We start from the raw sequence: 26,805 nt of genomic DNA on the forward strand, positions 1-26,805 counted from the left end.
TCACTCTGCCTCGCTCTACGTCTCTGTACCTTGCCTTACTCTGCCTCGCTCTACGTCTCTGTACCTTGCCTTACTGTGCCTCGCTCTACATCTCTCTACCTTGCCTTACTCTGCCTCGCTCTACGTCTCTGTACCTTGCCTTACTCTGCCTCGCTCTACGTCTCTCTACCTTGCCTTACTCTGCCTCACTCTCCCTGGCTTCACTCTGCCTCGCTCGACCTCACTCTCCCTGGCTTCACTCTGCCTCGCTCGACCTCACTCTCCCTTGCCTTACTTTGCCTCGCTCAACCTCACTCTCCCTGATTTCACTCTGTCTCGCTCGACCTCACTCTCCCTCGCCTCACTCTGCCTCGCTCTACGTCTCTCTATCTTGCCTCACTCTGTCTCGCTCGACCTCACTCTCCCTGGCTTCACTCTGCCTCCTCTACATCTCTCTATCTTGCCTCACTCGACCTCACTCTCACGGCTTCACTCTGCCTCGCTCGACCTCACTCTCCCTGATTTCACTCTGTCTCGCTCGACCTCACTCTCCCTCGTCTCACTCTGCCTCGCCTCACTCTGCCTCGCTCTACGTCTCTATATCTTGCCTCACTCTGCCTCGCTCGACCTCACTCTCCCTGATTTCACTCTGTCTCGCTCGACCTCACTCTCCCTCGTCTCACTCTGCCTCGCCTCACTCTGCCTCGCTCTACGTCTCTATATCTTGCCTCACTCTGCCTCGCTCGACCTCACTCTCCCTGGCTTCACTCTGCCTCCTCTACATCTCTCTATCTTGCCTCACTCGACCTCACTCTCAGGGCTTCACTCTGCCTCGCTCGACCTCACTCTCCCTGGCTTCACTATATTGTATTCACTATATACAAGCTTCTATATTGTGCACCAGTAATTCATAATAACAAAACTTTCTTAGCCAGAGTACCTAAACTTTTGCCACTATTATAACCTGAACTCTTTAAAACATCCTCTCCCTGCCTCCTTATCTGTCTGCCTTTCTTTCAGCGCTTTCCTCCTCCTGCTGTGATTAAGGCAGGGAGATGAGATACGGGAGGTTTCTGGGGGGAGAGGGAAATTGAGCCGTGTTCATTTGGTTGTTAGCATCACGCTGTTACGTAAGGTGGATTTCCCAGGGCTGCAGGGTAATGTATATTGACTGTGTGGAACAGTAATTGTTGGGTTTAGAGTTTGGCTCCTCTGCAGCTGTGCCGGGAACACAGTGGAGAGTTTAAAAGTAGTTACGGCTCAGGCGAGGTGAGCGAGCGCGGCGTCGGAAATGGAAATACATTGCTGCAGAATCGCTGTCTAGACATCATCCGCATGTGTGCTGGAATTACGGCAGGAACGGAAGAAAGCCTTGAAGCTGATCTGATTGACAGGCCTTAAATAGAGTTACTGACTTTATGCACTGAAACTTAGCAGTGAAAACTCAAACTTCCTAAAGCAGTGCTCTGCATTATATTATACTGCAGATATGGGATTTAGGAAAAGGTTGAGCTCTGGAAGAGCAACAAAACTTTCCCAGAGTGAACTGCTTAGAACTGGACAAACAAACTACCTGGTAAAAAAAAAATAATAATAATAATAATTATAGCAAGTCACTTTATGGTTTTAATGAAGTAAATACAGCTCTGGAAAAAAAAATAAGAGAGCACTTAAAAATGATGAGTTTCTTTGATTTTACCACTTTAAAAACCTCTGGAATATAATCAAGAGGAAGATGGATGATCACAAGCCATCAAACCAAACTGAACTGCTTGATTTTTTGCACCAGGAGTAAAGGCAGAAAGTTATCCAAAAGCAGTGTGTAAGACTGGTGGAGTAGAACATGCCAAGATGCATGAAAACTGTAATTAAAAACCAGGGTTATTCCAACCAAATATTGATTTCTGAACTCTTACAGCTTTATTAATATGAATGAAAACTCTGCATGTTTTTTGTTATTTCAGCCATTTCTCATTTTCTGCAAATAAATGCTCTGAATGACAATATTTTTATTTTTGTAATTTGGGAGAAATGTCTGTAGTTCATAGAATAAAACAAAATTGTTAATTTTACTCAAACATAAACCTATAAATAGCAAAATCAGAGAAACTGATTCAGAAAACGAAGTTTTTTTTGAGCTGTATATAAATGCATCCTGGATCATTTATTAGCCTGAGTCTGGTGGGCTGTTTTGTGACTGGTGCTGCACATAGTTCATCTTTTTTTGTGATAGATTATCAGTAGCCGCCTCCCAGACAAACAGTCCTGGCTCTTTGTTTTATTTGAACTCTGGGCGTTCATATATTTATGTTATGACAGTCATAGACAAAAGCACATTTAGTTTAAATTCCTGCAGATGGACTGGATGTTGAGCTTGGCGCTTGGAGATCGATAGGGAAGCGAATGAACCCTCCAAGTGGCTGCTGTTGCAATATTGCTTTTTCATTTCAGCAGTATTGCTTTTTCATTTTTGCGATAGTGCTTTTTTTTTTTATTAGTATTGAGGCCGTACAGCAGTTCCTTCACGCTTCCCTCTGTGTAAATAGGTGATGCGAGTGTGTTTTGTTTGTGGCCATTGCACTGGGGGTCTCTGGATGTGTTTTTTTCTAGCTTAGCTTTTGCCTATTCGCATATATTCATAAGATGACCATTAAGACCCTGCATCACTTGCAGTGGACATCATGTAGTTTCTTTTTTATATAGTTTTGTTGCACAGAACACTAATTGAAACCATCAGGATAGATCATAAACCAGACAATGAAACAGTAGCTTAGCCCCGCCCACTGCACTGGACAAAATCTGCAACTCAATCTGCAACTCAGAACAAATGAGGCAAAGTAATACAAGCTAATTTTTTACCAATTCTATGTGATTTAGAACACTTTTTATCGTGTTTAGGAATAAAAAAAATGGCTTTATTGAATTTACTTTTATATACCTTTTATATTAGGATAGTAGTGTCTAATATATATTTTTTTTATTACTGACAGAAAAATAATACATTTTTATATATTTTTTTTATCATTGGAACATAATTCAGGTCTGAAAGGGTAAAGAGTTATTTTATTATTTTACTGCCCAAATCCAAAAGCCTGTTTTTTTTTGGTCTTACCTTATAAAAAGTGTCTGTAATAACTGTGTAGTTACACATGAACAATCTATGTAATAACAGTAATCTACTGGTGAAGTACACATTGTTACAGATTTGATTGTTCTGATTGTTTTTGAATACCAAGGGCATATCTTAGTGATCTATAGTGCACTGGTCTATTGCTGATCGTGCAGCTGGATTTAGGGCGTGTCGGTGAGTCTTTGGTATCATGAGGGCACAAAAAATATCTTAAAGCAAGCAAAAGGCATGTACTAATTTCTTTTAATTAATCATGGGTGTGTTTTAGGCGTAACATGAAATAAACCAATCGGTGTGCCAGTTGTCATTCCCTTTAAGAGCCAGGTGTGCTCTGACTTTGGCACATTGGTATCTTAACAGCGCAGCGCTTTTGTGCGTCTCAGCAGAGGAAACTGACATGATCATTTTACGCTATGAAGCAACACCAGCAGCTCATTTAAGGGAACAGCAATGTTATTTTATTCTTTATTCTGTTTATTGTTGATGTAAAAGCTGGATTTGTGCTGAAAATCACCCACCACCCAACAAAAAAAGCAGGGCAAAGTATTATAAAATATTTAGAGAAACAGATACAGTCTGTAATTATAGAACTACAAAGTGTCTTAGAGAGTATCACAAAAGTGAGTACACCCCTCACATTTCTGCAGTGATATCTTTTCATGGGACATCCTCAGAGAGTTCTTTGCCATGAGGTGCCATGTTGGAATATTCAGTGTCCAGTATGAGAGAATGCACACCTAGTAGACCTAGTAACACTAATGAGTCACGTGACATTTTGGAGAAAAAAAAAAGGACAGTTTAAAGAGCAGTGCTCAATTTGGACATTTAGTGGTCACTTTTAGGGGTGTACTCACTTTTGTTGCCGGTGGTTTATAGACATTAATGGCTGTATATTGAGGGAAGAATATATTTACACTGTTATATAAGATGTACACAGTCTACTTTTCATAGGGTCAAAGTGTTATTATGTAAGTGTTTTAAATATCTGCAGAAATGTGAGGGGTGTACACCATTTTGTGATGCACTGTATATGATCAGTGGAGCTGTAAATGTGTAATGGTAATAGAAACAAAGAGGTGGTCATATGGATGTTATGGTATGCTTGATCAGTGCACACTGTTAAGTGTGTGTGTGTGTGTGTGTGAGAGAGAGAGAGAGAGAGAGAGAGAGAGAGAGAGAGAGAGAGAGAGTGTGTGTGTGTGTGTGAGTGAGTTGGGAATTAAGTTGTGCTTCATCTTTCTATGATTCGCCTGATTTCTCAGTAAGCGTTACATGCGCCCATTAAGCTCAGTTCATTTGCTGCAATCTGGCACACGCCTGTGTGTCTCTCCCAGTAAGTGTGTGTGGTGTGTGTGTGTTGTGTGTGTGTGTGTGTGTGTGTGAGATTCCCAGCTCTGTGCCTCCCTTTTGCTTTCTCCTAAAAATATTTCAGTGGAAAGTTTTCAGGCCAGGCTTCAGTTGAAGTCTTCTAACTGGAGAGCATATGCTTGCACAGCCTCTATGGAGGTGTGTGTGTGTGTGTGTGTGTGTGTATGCGTATGTGTGTGTGTGTGTGTTGTACTTAATGTAAATCTGTTGGAAGAGGTAATGAATCAATGCACACACATTAAGGGTGCACTCATTAACAACCAAAGTGACCAGCTGCTCCTGCCTGCTTTCGCGTGCTCTAGCCTGCTCTCGCGCTGACCTGTGCTTGTGTGTGTTCTCTCTGATGCAGACCACCTCGGGCGAGGACATGCGAGACTTCACCAAAGTGCTGAAGAACAAGTTCCGCTCCAAGAAGTACTTCGCAAAGCACCCGCGCCTGGGCTACCTGCCCGTCCAGACCGTTCTGGAGGGAGACAACATGGAGACGTAAGTGTGTCCTGCATTTACACCAGTATTCCTACAGTCTAAATCAGAATCAGCACAATTTGTCTTTTGGTAGAAGGTAGGATCACTCAGTGCAGTGCTAGCTGGAGTTCACCTCTGATAATCAATGTAATAGAATGAAGGGTTAGTGTTCTCCTCCAAGCGTGTTGAGCTTCAGTGACACTGGGTTTTACTATAGTTAGTAAATATGTGGAAGCAGCAAGTGCTAGACATTACATTGCAAGTGATTGTGGGAACTTGTGGTAGATGGGGGAAAGCTAGGTAGGGAGTAGTGGGGTAATGGAACACAGATAATCCATATTTTGAACATTTCATCCCCACAATTTGAGCCACACGTAAACCACAAATCACTTTATCGATTTACGTAAAAATGTCTAAAACAATCAACAGATCGGTTCAAAATAAATCACTACTAAACGAACCAGCTGACTGTCCAATTAAGTCACTAATACATATGAAACATTAAAACTAAAATGCTAAAAAAAAAAAAATCCTCTCCTTTTTTCTCATTGTTATTGTAAAATATATTGTAAAATATAATGAATGAAACTGCCCCCAGTAAATTGAGGTAATAGTTCTGATATGGTATTAGTATTAGTTTATAATTAAGGCCCAATCCCACAAGAGACATCAATGGCTGCAGCATTTTAAAGTGGAACAGAAATAATATAAATTAAAATAAAAAGTTAATAAAAGCTAATTTCAGCTCCCCATCATGGAAAAATGATCTAATTGACAAATATATTAATTATATTAATTACTGCACCACCTGCCCCTTTACTGAAGACATCCTGTAAAGCCCTAGGTAACTAGTTAAGCAGCAGCTAGGTTGCTGAACTTTAGCGCTCCACTGCTATAACCATATATCTGTATCATGGGCTTGAAGGATTGTCCCAATTCTTAGGGGGGAGGGTTTCACCCCTTACTTTTATAGGTAACTTTGTTCTAAATAGGAAGGGTTACACTTGAAAAATAGGATTGGGCCTCAGTTGTTACCGTCCAATAGTCATTTTGATGCATTGCTAAACATGTTTTGTTATGTAACAATCTTATGCAAAATACCTTATTTCCTCATTGGCAGGATGTCAGCCAGTGATGCTAAGTTCCTAATAATATTATATTTAGGCTAAACAGTGCTCTGATTACCTGCCTTAAGATTAAAACTACTTACAGGTGAAGTAAATAACAAATAACAAGACGATCTGGTTGTAATTGTATTGCTGTTTGGTGGATATTATTTCATACTGTGCAGCTCTCCAGTGTTCCAATATTTCTGCTCATAGTAGATCAATGTCTAGAACAATAAAATAATGGCCTACTAACCCTGGATCCAACCAAACTGTGCAGAACAAAGAACCTCCACTATCAGAGTGAGACATGACTGTTCTGCATCACTGTCCACATATTTCCCCTGATGGTCTAAAGAGTATTAACTGACCAGCAAATTTGATCCTCATACATACAAGCATCTGTATTCTTCAGGTTTAGTGAATCAGAGCTCTCAGCGGAGGGATTCAGGTTGTTGGTTTGAGCTGCAGATCAGTAGCATTGTGTGTTTTTTACACAGTTATCAGCTGATTTCAGTGGTAGGTGGGTTTATTTTGAACTGATGAAGAAGCTGAAAGTTGTTTCTCAAATGTGTGGATCTAACTGGAGCTGCTTTAGTGTTCCTCCCACAGGACAACCTTGGTGATATTTCTTAGCAGCTAAATATAGGTGTGTGTGTGTGTGTGTAGGATTTATATGCACTGTCAGAGCAGACTATAAGTCACTGTAATGGTGGTTAAGATCTCTCTGATTAGTCAGTTCCATAAGTGAAGGAGAGGAGCTCCTCTGTGTTTGAGTTATGGCATTCTATCATGTTCGCTCTCTTTCTCTCTCTCTCTCTCTACCGGCACAGCTTACGCTAGGCAGTTAGCATAACAAGCTAACACAATGGAGTAATAGTGGCTCAGCTCCGTCTCACTTTGTCCTGCCCGGATAAAAATGAGAACAGCACTTTATCTGAGAAGCTCCTGTTGTTGTTCCTTGCAATATGAGTGTTTTTATCCAATAAAAATAGAAAAAACAGCAGCAACAGCAATTATTTACTCAGAAAAACAAAACAAAAAAAAAAAACAGAATTGCACAATCGATTCACAGCTCTGGGAAAAAGTTACTCTCATCCCCCAGATGAGCCCAGAATCAGTCCTGAGTGCGGAATGTGAAACTCTGGAAAAGTGCAAAAAAATATTTAAGAGCCTTAGTGTGTTATATTGTATATACTCCTCCTTTGATCATACTACCCAGCACTACTAGCTGATGTTTGTTTTATATGTACTGCTCAACTGAGGTTAACTAGATGTTAGCTGATGGCTAGATATTAAGTTGATGCTAGTTAATGTTAGTTAGATGTCAGGTGTCTGTTAAGTACTCTAGCTATGTATGTTTCCTAAATGTTTGCTTTATATTGACTTCTCAACTGATGTTAACTAGATGTTTTAGCTGGTGATGGTTAGATGTTAAGCACTCCTAGTTGATGTTAGATAGATGTCAAATGTTTTACTTGATGTAAGTTTTTTTTTCTTTTAATAGTCTAGCTGATGTAAGCTAGATGTTTACCTCTCTTCCTGATGCAAGCTATATATATATATATATTTATTGTTTAATTCTAGCTGATGTTGGCTAGTTGTTTCCTTCTCCTGCAAGGGTTAGGATGTTGTCTGATTTTTAACTGTGTTTTAAGTAATTTTATTAACGTAAGGTAGATGTTTACAACCCTGGCTAATCTTCTAGATGTGTACTATTCTGTGTTTTGTAGACTGCACTAATGCAGTAAGCTAAACGGGTTTCTACCACTGCTTTTGGTCATATCAATTTTATTTAGGATCAGCCATAAAGAAGTATTTCATTAAATCAAAACATTTTATTGCAATAAAGCGTCTCATTAGATTACAGCTGAGTAGTTTGACAGGTGATTATCTACTGTTTACAAACCAAACCTTCACACGTCAGCGTTTAAATCAGAGACGCAGCAGTTTCTCGCAGTGCGTCTGCCTCCGTCGTCCTCAGGAGAGAAATGTCAGCATCACTGTTCCGCAAATACGACCGCTCCGTTTGTTTTACTGTGACAAATGACAGAAAGATGAGAGGATAGAGCCTGGAGAGAGAGAAAAAAAGAGAGATGGAGGAGCTTCAGTCTCAGGTGAACAAGATCTGAAAAGTGTCACCTGCTTGTCAAAGCTGCCGAGGAACGTTCCTGACCTTTCTGATATGGATTCATACTAATACCAGGCCTAATGCAGCTTAGCACAAATCGATGTGGGTCTCAACACCTCAGAGAAAGACAATTTCTCAGAATTCATATTTAATTTTTTATAAACACAGCAGCCTGCAGGTCTCTCTGAGCTCTAGCTCAGCAGAAAAAAAAACGATCCAATCAATAAAGACGTGGGTTTCTTTAGTTTTGCAACGTAGCTAGGGTCTCAATTTTTTCCAACCCAAAGAAACACATAGGATGAAAATGTTCTCTTCAGATCAAAGCCCAAATCTTTAGAGAGCACAGTTCCACTGCTTCAAATATTAGCTAGATGTTAACTCCACTAGTCCATAAACTGATGTTAGCAGATGTTTTTTCTACTCTAGCTGATGTTTCCTAGATGCCTACTATTCTAGCGGATGTTTGCGAAGTGTTAGCAGCTCTAGCAGACATTGTTTAGATGTTAACTCTTCAGATATAAGCTAGATATAAGTCTTCTATTCTGTCTGATGTTTGCTAGATGTTAACTACTGTAGTTGATGTTACCTAGATGTTAACGATTCGAATATAACCAAAATATCTACAATCCTAGGGTAATGTTGGCTTGATGCTAGATGTAAACTACTCTAGCTGATGTTTGCTAGATGTCAATGACTTGCAATAATGTTTGGTAGATATATTGCCTAGTTGTCAACTACTGTCTTATGTTTCCTAGATGTTTATTACGCTAGCTGCTGTTGCCTAGATGTTAACTACTGTCTAATGTTTCCTAGATGTTTAGTACACTAGCTGTTGGTGCTGAGATTTAAATGACTCAAGCTGATATTACCTAGCTGTCAACTACTGATGTCTGATGTTACCTAGATGTAAGCATCTCAAGAATATATTGCCTAGATGTCAACTACTGTCCAATGTTTCCCAGATGTTTACTGCTTTTGCTGTTACTGTCTGATGTCCTAGCTAATATTTGCTAGATTTTAAACACTCAATGTAATGTTTGGAAAATGTTAACTTCTCTAGTATCCTACTTTAGCTAATGCTTGCTAGATGTTAATCATTCTAGCTAATGTTTTCTAGATGTCAACTACTCTAGCTGATGTTACCTACATGTTAACTCCTCTAACTGATGTTATCTAGAGAGTTTAACTCTTCTAGCTGTTGATGAATTTATAAACTCCAAATATCCAGTATCCAGTATTTCTCTAACAAACTCAATTAGCTGTTGTTGCATAGATGTTACCAACTGTCTAATGTTTCTTAGATGTTTATTACACTAGCTGTTGTTAATGAGATTTAAATGACTCAAGCAAATATTGCCTAGATGTCACCTAGTGTCTGATGTTACCTAGATGTCATCTACGTTAGCTGTAGTTGCCTGGATGTTAACATGTCAGGCAAATATTGTCTAGAGGTCAACTACTGTCTGATTTTTCCCAGATGTTTACTGCTCTTGCTGTTGTTGCCTAGATGTCAACTACTGGCTAATGTCCTAGGTAATGTTTGCTAGATTTTAAGCACTCGATATAATGTTCAAAAAATATTAACTCCTCTAGCTAATGTTAGATGTTAATAATTCTAATGATGTTGCTTAGATGTTAACGATTCTAATATCATTAAAAATCTTTTTATCTTGTTTTAGCAAAAGCACAGGTTTATTCAGCATGCGTTTTCAGACAGCACATGTACAGTATCTTGGAAGGCTGAATGCTTCTAAGGCCAGAGAAGAAAATTGTATTTTTTGTTGTTGTTTTTTTCTTTTATGCTGAAGCATTCCTTTATCTTTGAGTTTTAGAAGTTGTTGATTTTGTTTGGACACATTCATAAGCAGAAGACAAACACAGTCATCGTTCTTTCGCCCTCAGCGGAATGTACAAGGTTGTCTTGGACCATTCCTTTCTTCTGTCAGCCTCCAGCTTCTAAAAGCTATTCTGCAGAGAAACGAAGGGGAAATGCCAAATAACTGAAAATATCTTACATGGAGGCCGTAAATCTTTTCCCAAATTTCTTTATTTGAAAAGAATCGTTTAGAAAACCCAGTTCTCACTCTTTTCACAGCTTATTTGGCCTCCCTCAGGAGGCATTTGGAAGAAGGCAAATCAATTATTCTAGTTAATGCAACTTAGACGTCTAGCTGACATCAGTTGCCTGTTTACTACTCTGGCTAGATGATGCATAGATAAATGTTTACTACTCTAGCTGTTGTTACAGAGATGAGACCAACTGAAGCTGATGTTGTCTAGATGTCAACTACTGCCTGATGTTTCCTAGTCTCCTAATCTTATGTTACTGAAATTTAAACGACTCAAGCCGATGTATCCTGGATGTCGACTACTGTCTGATGTTTGCTAGACATTTGTTGCTCTAGCTGTTGTTACCTAGATGTCATCTATTGTCTGATGTTACCTACATGTCAACTATATGTCAACTACTTTAGCTGTAGTTGCCTAGATGTTAACATCTCAAGCAAATATTACCTAGAAGTCAACTGCTGTCTGGTGTTTCCTAGATGTTTACTGCTCTTGCTGTTGTTTCGTAGATGTCAACATCTGTCTGATGTAACCTAAATCTCAATTACTTTAGCTGTTGTTGCCTGGATGTTAATATCTTAAGCAAATATTGTCTAGACGTCAACTACTGTCTAATGTTTCCTACATGTTTACCAAACTAGCTATTGTTACCACGATTTAAATGACTCAAGCTGATATTGCCTAGCTGTCAACTACAGTCTGATGTTACCTAAATGTCAACTACTGTTGATGTTTTCCAGATGTTTACTGCTCTTGCTGTTGCATAGATGTCAAGTACTATTTGATGTTTACTAGATGTGTACTGCTCTAGCTATTGTTGCCTAGATGTCAACTACCGCTGACGTTTCCTAGATGTTTACTGATCTTGCTGATATTGCTGAGATGTCAAGTACTGTCTGATGTTTACTGCTGTAGCAGTTGTTGCCTAGATGTTAACTACTCTTTGTGATAAAAATACAGTAGGTGGACAGACAGAGGTTTATAACTGTTGCTGATGTTAGCTAAATGTTAACTACTTTAGCCGATATTTGTTAGATATGAACTATTCTGATTAATGTTGGACGCTGCATAGATAGGTTATCATGTTCATTCTTTTTTTCCTCTCAATTTTTAAAGAATAGCGTAGGAGATACAGTTCTCATTATTTTGATGGTTTTTATGGCCACTCTTTTAGGAAGCACTTGGGAGAAGGAAAATCATCTATCATGAGTTGTTTTTCCTGCATGGTGATAGGCTAATGAGTTCCTGCAGAGCATATGGCTGGGGTGGCAGCACCTCGCCGGCAGGTAAAGGGCTTCCTGTTCCCGGGCGGATGTTTAGGCTGCAGCGGGATGCTCCCAGCAGATGCTCCAAATCTTTTGGTCCTCAGAGATAAGGCTTTTAAAAACCCATCCAAGCTGTGACAGGAGGCAGGACTGACATTGACTTTCGCCGCTTGATTTTTTTCACTTTTTTCTCCTTCATCTCCTCCTCTGTTTGAAGACGGGAGGTTAGATTAAGCGTACCGGGTGCTGCGTCTGCTCTTGCTGATTTGATCAAGCTGTCCAAATTGAATCGCCCTTCCTCTCAGCTTGGTGGCTGAAGCCTTTGTCTCTGATCGTCAGCAGGAACTCTGGCTCTCCTCCCAAAACAGCATTTACACCTCTGTCTGACAGAAATACACCACAGAGCAGATCTGCACACCCCTGCACCTGCACCTAGCAGATAGGGGTTTAGTTTATCTGTTCATTTTCTCTATTTTAGAATTACAATAGAAAACTCTGTGACCATATACTGCAAAGTACGGAATTAATAGCAACTGTTTTCATCATTTTCAAATAGAATAGTTAACATCTAGCAAACATTTGTTAAAGTTGCTAACATCAAGTCTACCTTACATCAACTAGAATATTTGATCTAGCAAGCGTTAGCCAGAGTAGTAAATGTCAAGTTGTAAACATATTGTGAAAATCAGCTTGACCAGTTAACTTCTAGCCAATGTCTGCTAGAGTACTAAACATCTAATAAACAGTAGTAAACATTTGGCCTATATCAGCTACAGTAAAAATAATCTAGCCTACATCAGCTAGAGTAGAAATCATCTAGCAAACATCAGCTAGAGTAAAAAAAAAAAACATCTAGCCTATACCGGCTAGAGCAGAAAACATCTAGCCCTTGTCTGCGAGAGTAGAAATCATCTAGCCAACATCAGATAGAGTGAAAATCATCTAGGCTACATCAGCCACAGTAGAGAACATCTAGTCAACATCAGCTAGAGTAAAAAACATCAAGCCAACCGTTTCATTCTGGATTAAATTAATTTAATTTATTACTGTCAAATTGTAAAAAGACACACTTGATTCATACTGGATCTAAATAAATCCACAGTTTTATTTGCAGAAAATGAGAAATGGCTGAAATAACAAAAAAAGGTGCAGCGCTTTTAGACCTTAAATAATGCAAAGAAAAAAGTTCTGATTCATAAAGTGTTCGGTGGAATAAATTAATCACAGTTTTTATGCATCTTGGCATCATGTTCTCCTCCACCAGTCTTACACACTGCTTTTGGATAATTTCATGCCTTTACTCCTGGTGCAAAAATTCAAGCAGTTCAGTTTGGTTTGATGGCTTGTGATCATCCATCTTCCTCTTGATTATATTCCAGAGGTTTTCAATTTGATAAATAAAATTTTTCCCAGAGCTGTATATATGTATACAGACTAGATTAGGGGTATACTGACCCTTCATTGCTGAAACAGAGAATGTGGTAAATGTAGAGCTGTAATAACTCTATACACTTTAAGTGTAATTCTGCTTATATATTCTAATGCTGACCCTGTTTAAATCCCACGCTTTTGTCAGGGCAGTAAAGCTGCTTAACGTGTTGAAATGAGACGTGTGTTGAATTCTATTGTTGCGTAATGTAAATCTAGCTCTTCGCTGATCGTGTCACGCAGCCGCTATGAATCTATTCATCTTTCTTTTCAGCAGCTGAATGAAAGTGTGCCTTGTTTGCATTTTTGGAGCCGGCGGTGTGCCATGGGATATTGACCAAGTTTTTATTCTGCAGCTCGGGGTTGTTGACACTGTCAGAATTCATTAGACTGTCAGGACTCATTACTGCAGGCGTCACTACATCTCCATACACACACACACACACCAGCTACAGTACTGCATCTAGATCTTTATCTCTCTTTCTGTTTATCTCTTTATAAGTCTCTCTCATTCCACTCAGTTTAATAGGCTGTTAGGTGATGCAGTAGGTGAATAGGGTAAAAAGTAGTTAAATCAATTAAAAATGACTTACATTAATCACATAAACAATACTCTGTGATTAAGCATGATTAATTACAAATTAAAATGCTTGTACGTACAGTTTTTTGGCGGGAGAAAAAAAATAATGTGTAGCGATAGTGAATATGTAAATACAAAAAAACGCCATAAAACTTCTTCTAATGCAAGTTAAAGATTCACATTAGAGGTACTATCATACTCCCTGCACAAGGTGCATTGCAATTCTCTTTGCTATCTTGCACCCCAACAGCAGTCTATTTTAACATCTTGCGTTTAGGAATAAATCTACACTGATGGGCGTGGAGGTCTGGAAGTGAAATGTGTTCAGCTAAATTTAACTGGTGTGTGTCTATTTGGCGTCAGAAAACACAGATGCGCCACTGACTGAAATTAACCTAGAATTTTTAACTCAACATTATAAAACAGAATAAAGAATAAAATAACATTGCTGTTCCCTTAAATGAGCTGCTGGTGTATCTTCACAGTGTGAACGCTCAGGTCAGTAACCTGTTAAGCAGCGCAGTTAAGATATGAACGCGCCGAAGTCAGAGCTCTCCTGCCTCTTAAAGGGAATGATAACTGGCACACTGACGCCCAAAACACACCCATGATTAATTAAAGAGAATTAATTCATGTCCTTTGAGCGTTTCAAGCCACGCAAGGCGTATTTCCAGAGAACAGAGAGATACAGAGAGACACCCAGAGAACAGAGAGACACCCAGAGAACAGAGAGACACCCAGAGAACAGAGAGACACCCAGAGAACAGAGAGACACCCAGAGAACAGAGAGATACAGAGAGACACCCAGAGAGATACAGAGAGACACCCAGAGAGATACAGAGAGACACCCAGACACTGACGCCCAAAACACACCCATGATTAATTAAAGAGAATTAATTCATGTCCTTTGAGCGTTTCAAGCCACGCAAGGCGTATTTCCAGAGAACAGAGAGATACAGAGAGACACCCAGAGAACAGAGAGACACCCAGAGAACCGAGAGACACAGAGAACAGAGAGACACCCAGAGAACAGAGAGACACCCAGAGAACAGAGAGACACCCAGAGAACAGAGAGATACCGAGAGACAGAGAGATACAGAGATACACCCAGAGAGACACAGAGAACAGAGAGATACCGAGACACCCAGAGAACAGAGACAATGGGAGACACAGAGTACAGAGAGACACAGAGAACAGAGAGATACCGAGAGAAAGAGAGATACAGAGATACACCCAGAGAGACACGAGAGACACAGAGAACAGAGAGACACAGAGAGAAAGAGAACAGAGAGACACTGAGAGACACAGAGAACAGGGAGACACATATAACTGAGAGACACACACGCACACCTCCTTGGGTTCTCTGTATGTGTGTGGGATTGTTCTTCAGCTCTTTCGTGCAGAAGCTTTTTTTTATTTTACTCAGTGCTGATTATAGATAATATCAAAATGATGCTCCCTGGACAAATAAACGAAATGAGGGAATGTGATCATCCTTCTGAAATGCTAATTCACGACTTCCTGTGTTTGTAAAAGAGATACAGTTTTTAGGAGCTTCACCCAGGAATGAAGAAAAGAGAATTAAAAACGATTTGTTTTGTAATGGTGATGTATTTATCACAGTTACCTGAAAGGGGTAATGTGATTTGATTACAGATAACTGGAAGGGAAATGTGATTTAATCACAGTTAACTGAATGAATAATGTGATTTAATCACAGTTAACTGAATGAATAATGTGATTTAATCACAGTTAACTGAAGGAATAATGTGATTTAATCACAGTTAACTGAAGGAATAATGTGATTTAATCACAGTTAACTGAATGAATAATGTGATTTAATCACAGTTAACTGTAAGGGTAATGTGATTTACCAGAGTTAACCTAAAAAGTTGGGGTGTATATAAATGCACTGACATTCATCAAATTTGAGCTAACACGTGAGATTAATGGCATTATTCCATTCAGTTTATTTATAGTAAATAATTATACATATATATAATACATTATTAATTTATAATAATCGTGAACTATTACCGGGAATAATGTGGTTTATCCTCTCAGCAATATATACCTGTGTATTTTGTAAATACACTACTTATCTAAAAGTGTGTTGACACCATGCTTATTATTTTTTTCTCTCAGAATTTGCATTCACACTCGTAGCAAGACAATAAACAATTCCTATAGACATACAGTACTTGGAAGGAAAATGGGTCTTACTGTAGAGCTCATTGGCTTTAACTGTAATGCTGATGTAAGATGCTAGTGCTGCCCCAGCCAACTGTAAGTGCTTTTATCCATTGTTTTTAAATGGAAGCATCTAATAGCCAAAACACTTTAGCCACATTGCTAAGGATGTGGAGCGTGAATGTTGGCCACATAGTGAACATTCTTCAGTGTAGATCAAAAGGAAATAGAAGGAACATCAAACACTAAACGTGTCTTTTTTATGGACTACATTCAGAGCAATTGGACGAAGAGTTTTAGTCGTTTTAACTGTCGCTTCATTGTGATTTTTAAACCTCCACACCTCCTCTTTTTCCTCATGTGTGGATCTGACCTCACGCTGTGTTTGACCTGTTGACCCTGAATTTCTTGTCCATCCCTCTCTCCTCTCGTCCACCCGCCCACACCTGTGTGTTTTCTTTTATTTTTCTACAGCCCGGTCACTCTGATCAGCATGTGCCCGGAGCAGTATGAGTGAGTATAAGCATGACCACTGCATCTGTCCTACGCTCTTCATCCCCTCCACCTCCTCTTCATCACCCGTAGAGCATGCTGCCTGCACTGACACATGTGTTCAACGACAGGACCACCTGCACAACCCCCACCCTCAACCCTTTAACCCTTTCTGTTCTGTTCAAGCACCCCCTCATAGCACTCACCAGCCAGTCCAGTAGATCACCGCTTCACCTGATGTGTGGTTTTCCAGTTAACCCAGTATTTATACAGTGTTTTTTGGTTTGTTTGTTTGTTTGTTACAGGCTCTCGCAGTCCCCTCAGTTCCCTCACGATGACACACACTCAAGGATTGAGCAGTACGCCAGCAGGTAACTAATAGTAACACACAAACACACACATACAGGTGTTGGACACTGAAACTGAAACACCTGTCATCAATTATCAAAAGGTTCAATTAGCAGGGTAAGAGCACATTTTAGCTTAAAATATTGCAATGCACAGAACATTATGGGTGACATACCAGAGTTCAAAAGAGGACAAACTGTTGGTGCACGTCTTGCTGGCGCATCTGTGACCGAGACAGCAAGTCATCTTTGTGATGTATAAAGAGCCACAGTATCCAGGGTAATGTCAGCAAGAAAAAACGACAAGAAGGATGAACCACATCAAACAGGATTAACTGTGGACGCAAGAGGAAGCCGTCTGAAAGGGATGTTCGGGTGCTAACCCGGATTGTATCCAAAAAACATTAAACCACAGCTGATCTAATCACGGCAGAATTCAGTGTACACCTCAACTCTTCTGTTTCCACCAGAACTGTCCATCAGGAGAATAAATTATTGTGGTCTTAAACCAGGTGTTCCAGTTTCATTATCCAACCCCTGTACACACACCTACAAATAAATAAATAAAAAAGCTGCATTCCAAATTAAAGGCCTGCTGAGATGGGAGTGGCTACTCCATTTACGCACTGCCATAAGTTTCACTCTGCATCCGAAAGCTTTCAAAACACATGCAGAAAACTGGTCCATTTGACAGGCAATTTAGGAATCAGAGGTTTATCCAGCATTCACACGGCAGATGGCAGTGCGAGAGGAGACCATTTATTTTCTGTGGGAAAGCGCAATTATTAAGTGTGACTCAGTGGCAAAGCTACAAAGCAACAAACAACAAACAGAGTGAACTTCTGTGATCTTTTGATACCTGCCATACTCCAGATCCACATAAACATACATGAGAGAGGATTTTAACTGCTGTTTTTGCCCTTTCCTGTTTTATATTTGGCAAAATTAGAAAAATAAAGCCAATACTTACCTTGTTATTGGTAAGTATTGAATAGCTTTATAGGCAGTATCGATATATTGCCCAGCTCTAATCAGAGCCCAAATGCATGTTTATAAATGTGTGATTGTCACTAAATCATTTTAAACTCCTAGTCTCTACCCACTTTTAGACAGCCTGCCACTGTTTTTGCTAATTTTAGTGTTTTTTTTTTATGATCTTTGGTACGTTTTAGGTTTCTTTATTTTTATTTAATTTTTTAATTTTGTATTTTTTAGATAACTTTTTAGTTTTTAAATGTTGGTTTGTTTTAAGCTGCTTTTTTCACATTTATTTTTAGTCTCTTTCTTTTCTTTTATTATTTTTAGGTATTGCTTATTTATATTTTACTCTTTTATGTGTTTAGTTTTTTATTTATTCGTCTGTAGTTTATTTTTTATTAGTTCTATTACCTTTTTTTTTTACTCTTAAATTATAAATTTTACCTTATTTGTTTTATATCTTAATATTTTTTTAATTATTGTTTTTTTTTAATATAATTCTTGTAAACTTCTCCGCACATAAACACACACTTGAGTGTTATTAAAGGCCTAGCTTTTTAAAACAGACTTATTGAGTGTGGGTACTTCTATCAGGAGTACACTCATCAACAGCGTCAGCATTTTCAACACACACACACACACACACACACATACACGCGCAAACACACACACAGTTATTATTGGAGTGTAAATGTACACTGCTTGTGAAGCTGCAATCCCATTATGTGTGCTCTTTGGCTGGGTGAGACAGTAATCCACTGAGGCTGGGGAATATTGTGTGTGTGTTGTGCTGGAATAAAGATTATTGCCTCTCACAATATGCAAGCACTCTATTAAATGGGGTCACTTTGATATGGAGTCGTTTGATATTGAGCACATAGTGGTCGTGTCGAGCTTTGCTGTGCACAGCGGGATTCTGGTACTTTTATTTTATTCTGTATTTGTTGGTTTGTTTGTTTATTATTTATTATTATTTCTTTTGGGAGGCTTTTTGTGTTGAATCGTCACTCGTCCGCTACTTTTGTAGCCACATAAATAAAGCAGTATGACACTTATAGCTCATATGTCTCATTAATTATTTGTATTAATAAGCTGGTGTTCTCCTTTATATGTCTTTCTAATCGTATATTTCAAGTATGATTATGTAAATCTCTCTCTCTCTCTCTTTCTCTCTCTCTTTCTGTTTTAGACTGGCTCAGATGGAGCGTTCTAATGGATCTCTGCCTACTGACAGTAGCTCAGCTACAGGAAGCATGTAAGTAACAAAACAACATTACCCATAGTGCATCAGTGTTATTTTTTTGGCTTCCTGTGAGTTTCCAAAATAAAATGAATCAAACACCAGTGAAATCAAATTACATGATTGGGGTCAGAACTATAGTATACAGATGCTAGAACTTATAAAGACTAGCTGGCTGTATGTTACTCCGTGTATATTTCTATTATTATATATAACATCAATTCAGTATTATTCTACTGGTTGCAGTTTTTGATAAATTCGATGGTTGTTCCATTCATTGTGTACAGATTGTTAGTAATAAATTAACAGATAAAAATGTTCCAAAATGACTTACTGAAGGTTAAGATTTTTTTTTTACTCCTTTAAATTTGCCATTTTGGCCACCAACAACAACAACAAGTATTTTGGAGGGGTAACAGTATGTGTCTTGGTCTCAAAATATGTTCATGCTGTGGATCTTTAGAGCTTAAAGAAAACATATAATAGTCTTTATTTTTGTCATAATTTATTATTTTTTAAAAGAAGTGTATACTAATAATGAGGATGAGCGTACAGATGGGTCTTTAGTAAAAAGTTTTTTTAAAGGAACAGTCAGTAATAACTGAGAGTGAGTGTGTGAAATGACAACAGGAGTCCAATTTCCAAAATTTTCTTCCCCTCTATATAGCTATGGTTAGCAAACCTTACTGAAGCCCAGTGATTAACTGTTCAGCTCACCAGTTTCCATGGCTTCAACACACTGTTTGCGTATTGCTGCCTATACCTGGCAACACAGGGTGTGGAAATGGGACTGAAGGAATGGATCTGATAATACATCCTGATCTTGTTATGAGTTACTACAGAAAATGAAATCCTTAATGGTCCTTTAAGCTGTAAGCTGTTAACAGTATGGCATGCTAAGGTTCTAAAATGAGTGTTTAAAATAAATAAATAAATGAATTGCTTCTCCCACTTTCCCAAACTGTGTCTTACAGTACATCACTTACTCAGAGACAGCAGCGATGAGTCAAGTGAGTCATACTGTGTAAAAGGTCACAAAAACTGGGAGAATAAATTAATGATCCATTTTTACCTTCTGTAAAATTTACAGAAGGTAAAAAAGCTTATTACTCTGCATTACCTAGAGTCTCTGTGGAGCTGGCTGTAACTAGACGAAGGCTAAACTCTACCTGGGTGATTTTTGTGCTGTTGACCATGAAATGAAGAGAGAGTCTAGATGTGGTCTGTAGGATTTCCTGTGGTTCCCCCGCAGTCGGAGATGGATGATTGGTTCAGCTGCTGCTCTGTTTGTCTCGTCCAGACTTCATTACCTTCATAAGAGCAGCAGAGGAGGGCTGAAATCAGCAGAGAGAGGAGGAAAGAGTGAATCAGGTTAAACTGAGGAAGAGAGGAGGAGCTGTCTGTTTCTGGTAAAACGCTCTTTAGGCAGAGAGGGGAAGTATTGTAAGAATTGTTAAAAACTTGTTAAGAATTTATTATATGACACGTGCACCAAGATAAGTCATTTGCTGGCACATGTCATGCTTTCAGAAAGCCTGGTGTCATGATGTGGCATTGAAAATGTGTTGAATGCTTTTGGATGCTTCATCAACACTGTACAAAAAAAAACTTTTCTGCAGTGGCTGTAGACACACAATTTATACACCTGCTCTTTTGGAAGTGTTTTTTTTTTATCTAGAGAATTAGATTTTATCCTACTTTAGGTAAATTAAATGTGTCTACGGAAAAGCCTTCCCCTAAGGTTTGAAGCATTGGTGAGAGAATTTAATTTGATTGCATTCGGAGAAAAGAGCATTTGTGACATTTGTGTCACACTTGCAGAAGGTCTTGTGTCATGGTGTTGCATATGGTGCACTATTCCAACAGAACAATACTCGTCCACATACTGCTACTATCTTAAGAGCTTGTGTTGAAGACCCAGATACTATGCCATAGCCAGTGATGTCAAAGTTTCCGCACGTTCTCGTTTTTCCGCCAGTTCTCGGGCTCCCTATCTCTTTATGAAGGCGTTTTTTCCCGGTCGCGTCCCAATTGACTAGCCAGGGCAGCGGTCTGCACAGATCTGATTGGCAGAGGAGAGCGTTTGAAGATTTTACTCCGCATGTGATTGGTCTGTGAGTTTACTGTACCACAGAGCGTGTACACCGTAAAGACAAGAAAAGTTCCGGTGCTTTAAATGAACACTGTCAGAATTAAATCCTTTTCAGTAGTTTATTGGTTTGGGTCCGGATTGGACAACGTATATCCGCAGTCCGCATATATGTGATCCCTGGTCTAGACCATATACACGGTTCTGTTTTATAAAACCACTCCTTGCTGCCCTGCAGAGAACAACAGGTTCAATGTTCAGTTTTACAGTGTTAAATATATCAGGTCAAGAAAGACTTTCATTATTTTATATTTTTTTATAAAAACAAGTATTTATGTTAAGTGAAATCAAGAAAGACTATATTTTATTTTTTATAAAAAAATATATATATTTATTTTTACTTTTATTTTTTAAAACTTATTTATTAAGGAAATAGTTCAACTTTAAATGTCTAGAGATACAATGTTGCTGTTAAAAATGCATTTTCCAGTAAAGGGAGTATTGGCAAAACTGGTTATAATGTTTATGTTAAGGCGACGGGAGGTGGTGTCTGCAGCTGCTGAAAGTAACTAATAAAGTAACTTAGTTACTTTTTAAATCAAGTAATCCATAAAGTAACTAAGTTACTTTTTAAAGCAGTAATCAGTAATCGGATTACTTTTTCAAAGTAATTATACCATCACTGGCCATAGCCAACTGCATCACCAGACCTATCCCTAATTGAAAGTGTGTGGAATGCTGTTGGATGCTTCATCAACACTCTACAAAAAACATATTGTTTTTTTACAGTGGCTGTATACAATCTGCAGTAAACAAACAATATGGTGAAAAGTATTTGGACAAATGGAGCATTTAGGCTCTTTTTAAAGTATTCCTAAATCAAGAGTATTAAAAAAAGTTTATGCCACTTTTGGTAAAATAACTGTCTCTACTCTACAGGGAAAGCTTTCTAATTAAGTTAAAGAAACATTGGTGTGAGGATTTAATTTGATTGCATTCAGGGACATAAGCATACGCAAGGTCCCCTGATCACCAACTCATCACAAAGGTATTAGATAAAACACCATCAATCATCATTTATTTCTGTCATTGTTGATGATTATGGCTTACAATCAATAAAAAACAAAACCAAAAATCAGAAATCTCAGAAAATGTCTCAGAAGTTTAGAATATTATATAAGATCAATTGATGCTTTTGGCTGTGTGGGCAGTGTGCCAAGTCCTGCTGGAAAATGAAATCCTCATCTCTATAAAAGTTGTCAGCAGAGGGAAGCATGATGTGCTGTAAGATTTTGTGGGAAAACAAAACTGCGCTGACTTTAGACTTGATATAACACAGTGGATCAACACCAGCAGATGACATGACTCTTAACTAGTAACTTTTAAATCACAGTCTAATTTTTTGAGATGCGCTAGTATACTACTTTATTGAAATTAAAAAAGGACGTAGATAAGCTGTGTGTGTGCTAAAGGCGCTACTTAAAGTAAGACACCACTTAAAAATGATGAGTTTCTTTGATTTTACCAAATTAAAAACCTCTGGAATATAATCAAGAGGAAGATGGATGATCACAAGCCATCAAACCACCAAGCTGAACTGCTTGAATTTTTTGCACCAGGAGTAAAGGCATAAAGTTTTCCAAAAGCAGTGTGTAAGACTGGTGGAGGAGAACATGCAAAGGTGCATGAAAACTGTGATTAAAAACCAGGGTTATTCCACCAAATATTGATTTCTTATAAAACTTTATGAATATGAACTTGTTTTCTTTGCATTATTTGAGGTCTGAAAGCTCTGCATCATTTTTTTTTTTTTTTGTTATTTCAGCCATTTCTCATTTTCAGCAAATTAATGCTTTAAATGACAATATTTTTATTTGGAATTTGGGAGAAATGTTGTCTGTAGTTTATAGAATAAAACAACAATGTTCATTTTATTCAAACATAAACCTATAAACAGCAAAATCAGAGTAACTGATTCAGAAACTGAAGTGGTCTCTTATTTTTTTACTAGAGCTGAATAATTTAGCCAAGATGTCACCCAACTGAATTAGACATGACTTTTCCATATCCAGACTTTAACATCTTCTGAACTAAAGCTTTCTGATCTAAACGCTCTACACGTTAAAAAGCTTTTTGTAGAAGGTTAATTTTAAAGAGTGATGTGTGGGTGGATGGTGTAAGGTGTGTTTTGGAGATGCTCTTTTTTATGTAAGTACTTTAATCCAGCCCTTGAGATCCAGGCTGTAAGATATTTACCATCCGCTCCTTTATTAGAATCATATCAGTTTAGCTGCAGTAGCGGCTGAAGCGCTGACCTCCCTGCACTTATCGATTTGTACACGGAAGCGTGTCTTCCCCTGAAGAGCTCACCTTCGCCTCGGAAAAGAGCGTGTGTTTGGTGAGATAGCGCTTCTACAGTCTCAGAGCCCTATCACGTACACAAGCTAACGCTAGCAGTGCTGTGGCAGACCTCCAGGTCGTGAGAGGCCGAGTGGAGAATCTGTAATGATCCACTCAGCAGTTTTACACAACAAGCGCTAAGATTTAGAGAGGGGTGTTTAGGGTGTTTAAAGGAGTGTAGCAATAGGTCACTGCATCAGTTGACCTTACGTTGCGCACACACAGTTGCTCTTAGCAACAGATGCTAGGTTGGAAGGACTTTAAAACATGGCTATTCCACCAAATATTGATTTCTAAGCTCTTAAAACTTTATGAATATGAACTTGTTTTCTTTGCATTATTTGAGGGCTGAAAGCTCTGCAACGTTTTTGTTGTTTTAGCCATTTCTCATTTTTTTTTGCATATAAATGCTCAGATTCATCCATTAATCTGTGTGCTGACTGAGAGAACCCATGTGTGAAAATGCTAACTGTGGTGATCTAAAGCACTGTGATAAGCTGGTGGTGATTGTTATACGATAATCGATAATGATAATAAATATGATGTTACTGAACGAGGAGATTTTTCCAAACCATTATGAGCCACACTGAGACAAAGTGTGTGTGCGTGAGAAAGTGGAGGAAGAGAGGGAAAGAGAGAGGGGGAGAATTTGAGAACTCGTCCAAGTTAAAGAGGCGCTTACATTCAGCCAACGTCTTCAGCCAGTATAAATCTTCTCTAAGCTGATCTTACCAACGCCGAGCACAAATCAAATTATTACTGCTGCTCTTTATCTCTCTCTTTCCCTTCTCTCTCTCTCACACTCTCTCTCTCTCTCTCACTCACTCACTCTCACTCTCTCTCTCACTCTCTCTCTCTCTCTATTTCTCATGCGCACACACAAACACCCACCCACAAGATTCTTTACTGCTTTCTTTCTCTTTTTCTCCCTCTCACGATCTCTTTTTTTAACTTCCCCTGTGTTTGTCTTTCTCTTTTTCACATACTTTCTCTCTCTCATTTCATCTTCCTCTCACTTTCAATTGTTCTCAATTGTTCTCTATTGCTCTCTCTCCCTCTTAGTCCCTCTCTCTGTCTTTCACACTTTTCACACTCGTTCTTTCTGTGTAACTTTCTTGCTCTCTTGTTGTTCTGTATTGGCTGCTCTTGCTTTCTCTCTCTCTTTCTCACACACAACTAATAGTCCTCTACTGCTTTCTTTTTCTCCCTCCCACAATCACCTTCTGTCACTTCTCTCGTGTCTTTCTTTAATACTTTTTCTCTCATTCCATCTTTCCCTCACTTGCAATTGTTCTGTTTTGCTGTCTCTCTCTCTCTCACTCACTCAATCTCTCCATCAATTTCTTTCACTTGCTCTTTGTCTTTCTCTCTTTTTTGTCTCCTTTTTCATTTGTATCACTTGTTCTTTCTTACTCTGTCTCTCTGTATTGCTCTTTCTGTTTGTCTGTCTCTCTGTCTCTCTCCATTGCGCTTTCTCTTTTACTTGGTCCCTTGGTGTTTCTCTCCCTCTTTCATTATCATGCTTGCTTAACCTTTCTGTCTCTCACTTTTGTGCTTCATATTTTGCTTTGGTTTACTTTTTTCTTACACTTATCTTTCTCTAATGTTTCTATCACTCTCCCTCTATCTGTTTTTTTCGTGTATTGCATTTATATATATATATGTATGTATGTATATAGATATACATATATATGTATATATGTATATATATATAAATATAAATCTCCCTTTTTTGCTGTCACTATTTTACCTATCTCTCTATTGTTCTTTATTGCTTTCTCTCCTTCACCCTCTCTCTGTCTCTCACTTATCACACTCATTCTTTCTGTCTCTCTCTTGCTCTCTTGTTGTTCTGTATGCATTACATTATATATTTTTTTTGCTGACACTATTTTCATTTATATTTTTTTCCCTCTCTGCTTGTCTTTTTTTTTGTGTTTGTTTGTGTGTGTGTGTGTGTGTGTGTGTGCAGGAGGATCTGTGTGGTTTAAGGACATGCTTTACTGTAGAAGTCTGTATGATTTAAATCCCTGATACAGGACGAGAGAGAGAGAGAGAAAGAGAGAGAGAGTAAATGTGTCTCTCGCCCCATGTCATGTTTTTCCTCATTTCCTCCTTTGCTTATTATTCTTTCTGATCGTATTCTCTGTTACTCACCTTTTCTCACTCCCTAACACACACACACACACACAGATGAAAAAGGTATGTTTTTAAGCATATTCTAATTTGTTACAGTTCATTAAAAATGTGTTTGTGAAAATCCAGTTTCAGTGAGCAGAGAGTTTAGACTGAGTTTAGCTGTACAAATCTGATTGACATTACATTTCAAATCACCGTCAAATGTGGTTTGATTTTTTTTTTTTTTGCTTTTCAAACAACCCAAATTCAATGTAGATACAATCTAGATTTAATAGTAGATTGTTGTTGTCAGTGTCTTTCCCTTTAAGAGCCAGGTGAGCTCTGACTTTGGCACGTTTATATCTTCACAGCGCTGCGTTTTTGTGCGTCTCAACAGGGGAAACTGACCTATTTTCACGCTGGGAAGGTGTGCCAGCAGCTCGATTACGGGAACAGCAATGTCATTTTATTCCTTATTCTGTTTATTGTTCAGTTAAAAGTCAGGTTGGCACTCTGCAACACGTCCTTGTGTGTGTGTGTGTGTGTGTGTGTGTGTGTGTGTGTGTGTGTTTAAAGGGCGTTGTGCACCTGCGTAGCTGAAATAGGAATGGACTCGGAATGACGACTGACTGTTGTCTAGGTTCATTTCAGTCAATGGCGCACCTGTGTTTTCTGCTGCCAAGATAACAATATACCAGAAATTTGCCTGAACCACCACGGCTATCACTGTAGGTTTATTCCTAAACTCTGATGCTATTTTAATGCAGTGGGAGCAAGCCATAAAAATAGACTGTTGATGGGGTGTAGGATAGGAATATAAGATAGGGCCCTTTTTTTATTATGTGGTTGCGATCCGTCTCTTGCAACCTTAGAATAATCCAATACTAATCCGATGACAATGCATCCTGAGAGTATTTACACCTGACTCTCCACCCGAACCTGATCCGATCTCCAGATCTGCTCTTATTGCAAGGTGTTATCAGTCTTATAGACGGCTAACAGCGCTAAAGCAGGGGATTGAGTGAGTGTTTGAAAGAGTGAGGCAGAGGAAAGACGTGATGAAGGCCAGGAGTTGTACGGCAGCTTGTTATCTAAAGGTCAAGTGGTGTTCTCGACCCCCGGATCAGACCGCTTTCACAGCTCTCGCCAGCTCAGAATCTGACAGCGTGTTAGCGGTTAGCGTAGCTGTGCGATTCCTCACTCTCGCAGGTCAGGAATGAGAAAGCCGCTCTGCTCGGTGTTGCGGTGGGTGCTGCCTCGTGACCTTCAGCACTTCAGCACACGGCCGATGCTAATTAGCACAGTAGCGAGGTTCTCTTGAGCCAGGGCTTTTCAGAGGGAGCGCTGATTAGCTCCTCGGAACCGTGCTTAAGCTACACCCGCTCGGACGGTGCTGTAACACGGTCAGATGTTGAAGAAACAGCATCTACAC

At 38.9% G+C, this 26,805-nt stretch overlaps 1 protein-coding gene across 8 annotated transcripts in view; it reads left to right on the forward strand.

The window, feature by feature from the left end:
- utrn (utrophin) overlaps positions 1–26,805 on the forward strand; it is a 364,200-nt gene that overhangs the window by 311,929 nt on the left and 25,466 nt on the right. For 7 of the 8 annotated variants that reach the window (XM_022677556.2, XM_022677560.2, XM_049463002.1 and 4 more), the window contains 4 exons: positions 4,827–4,963; positions 16,184–16,222; positions 16,507–16,572; positions 18,716–18,781. In XM_022677556.2, coding sequence (XP_022533277.2) covers positions 4,827–4,963; positions 16,184–16,222; positions 16,507–16,572; positions 18,716–18,781 — 308 coding nt within the window. The remainder of the gene's footprint in view (positions 1–4,826; positions 4,964–16,183; positions 16,223–16,506; positions 16,573–18,715; positions 18,782–26,805) is intronic. The other variant, XM_022677559.2, reaches the window with a different exon arrangement.

The sequence above is a fragment of the Astyanax mexicanus genome, chromosome 13, assembly GCF_023375975.1.
Source record: "Astyanax mexicanus isolate ESR-SI-001 chromosome 13, AstMex3_surface, whole genome shotgun sequence".
NCBI classification, from domain to species: Eukaryota; Metazoa; Chordata; class Actinopteri; order Characiformes; family Acestrorhamphidae; genus Astyanax; species Astyanax mexicanus.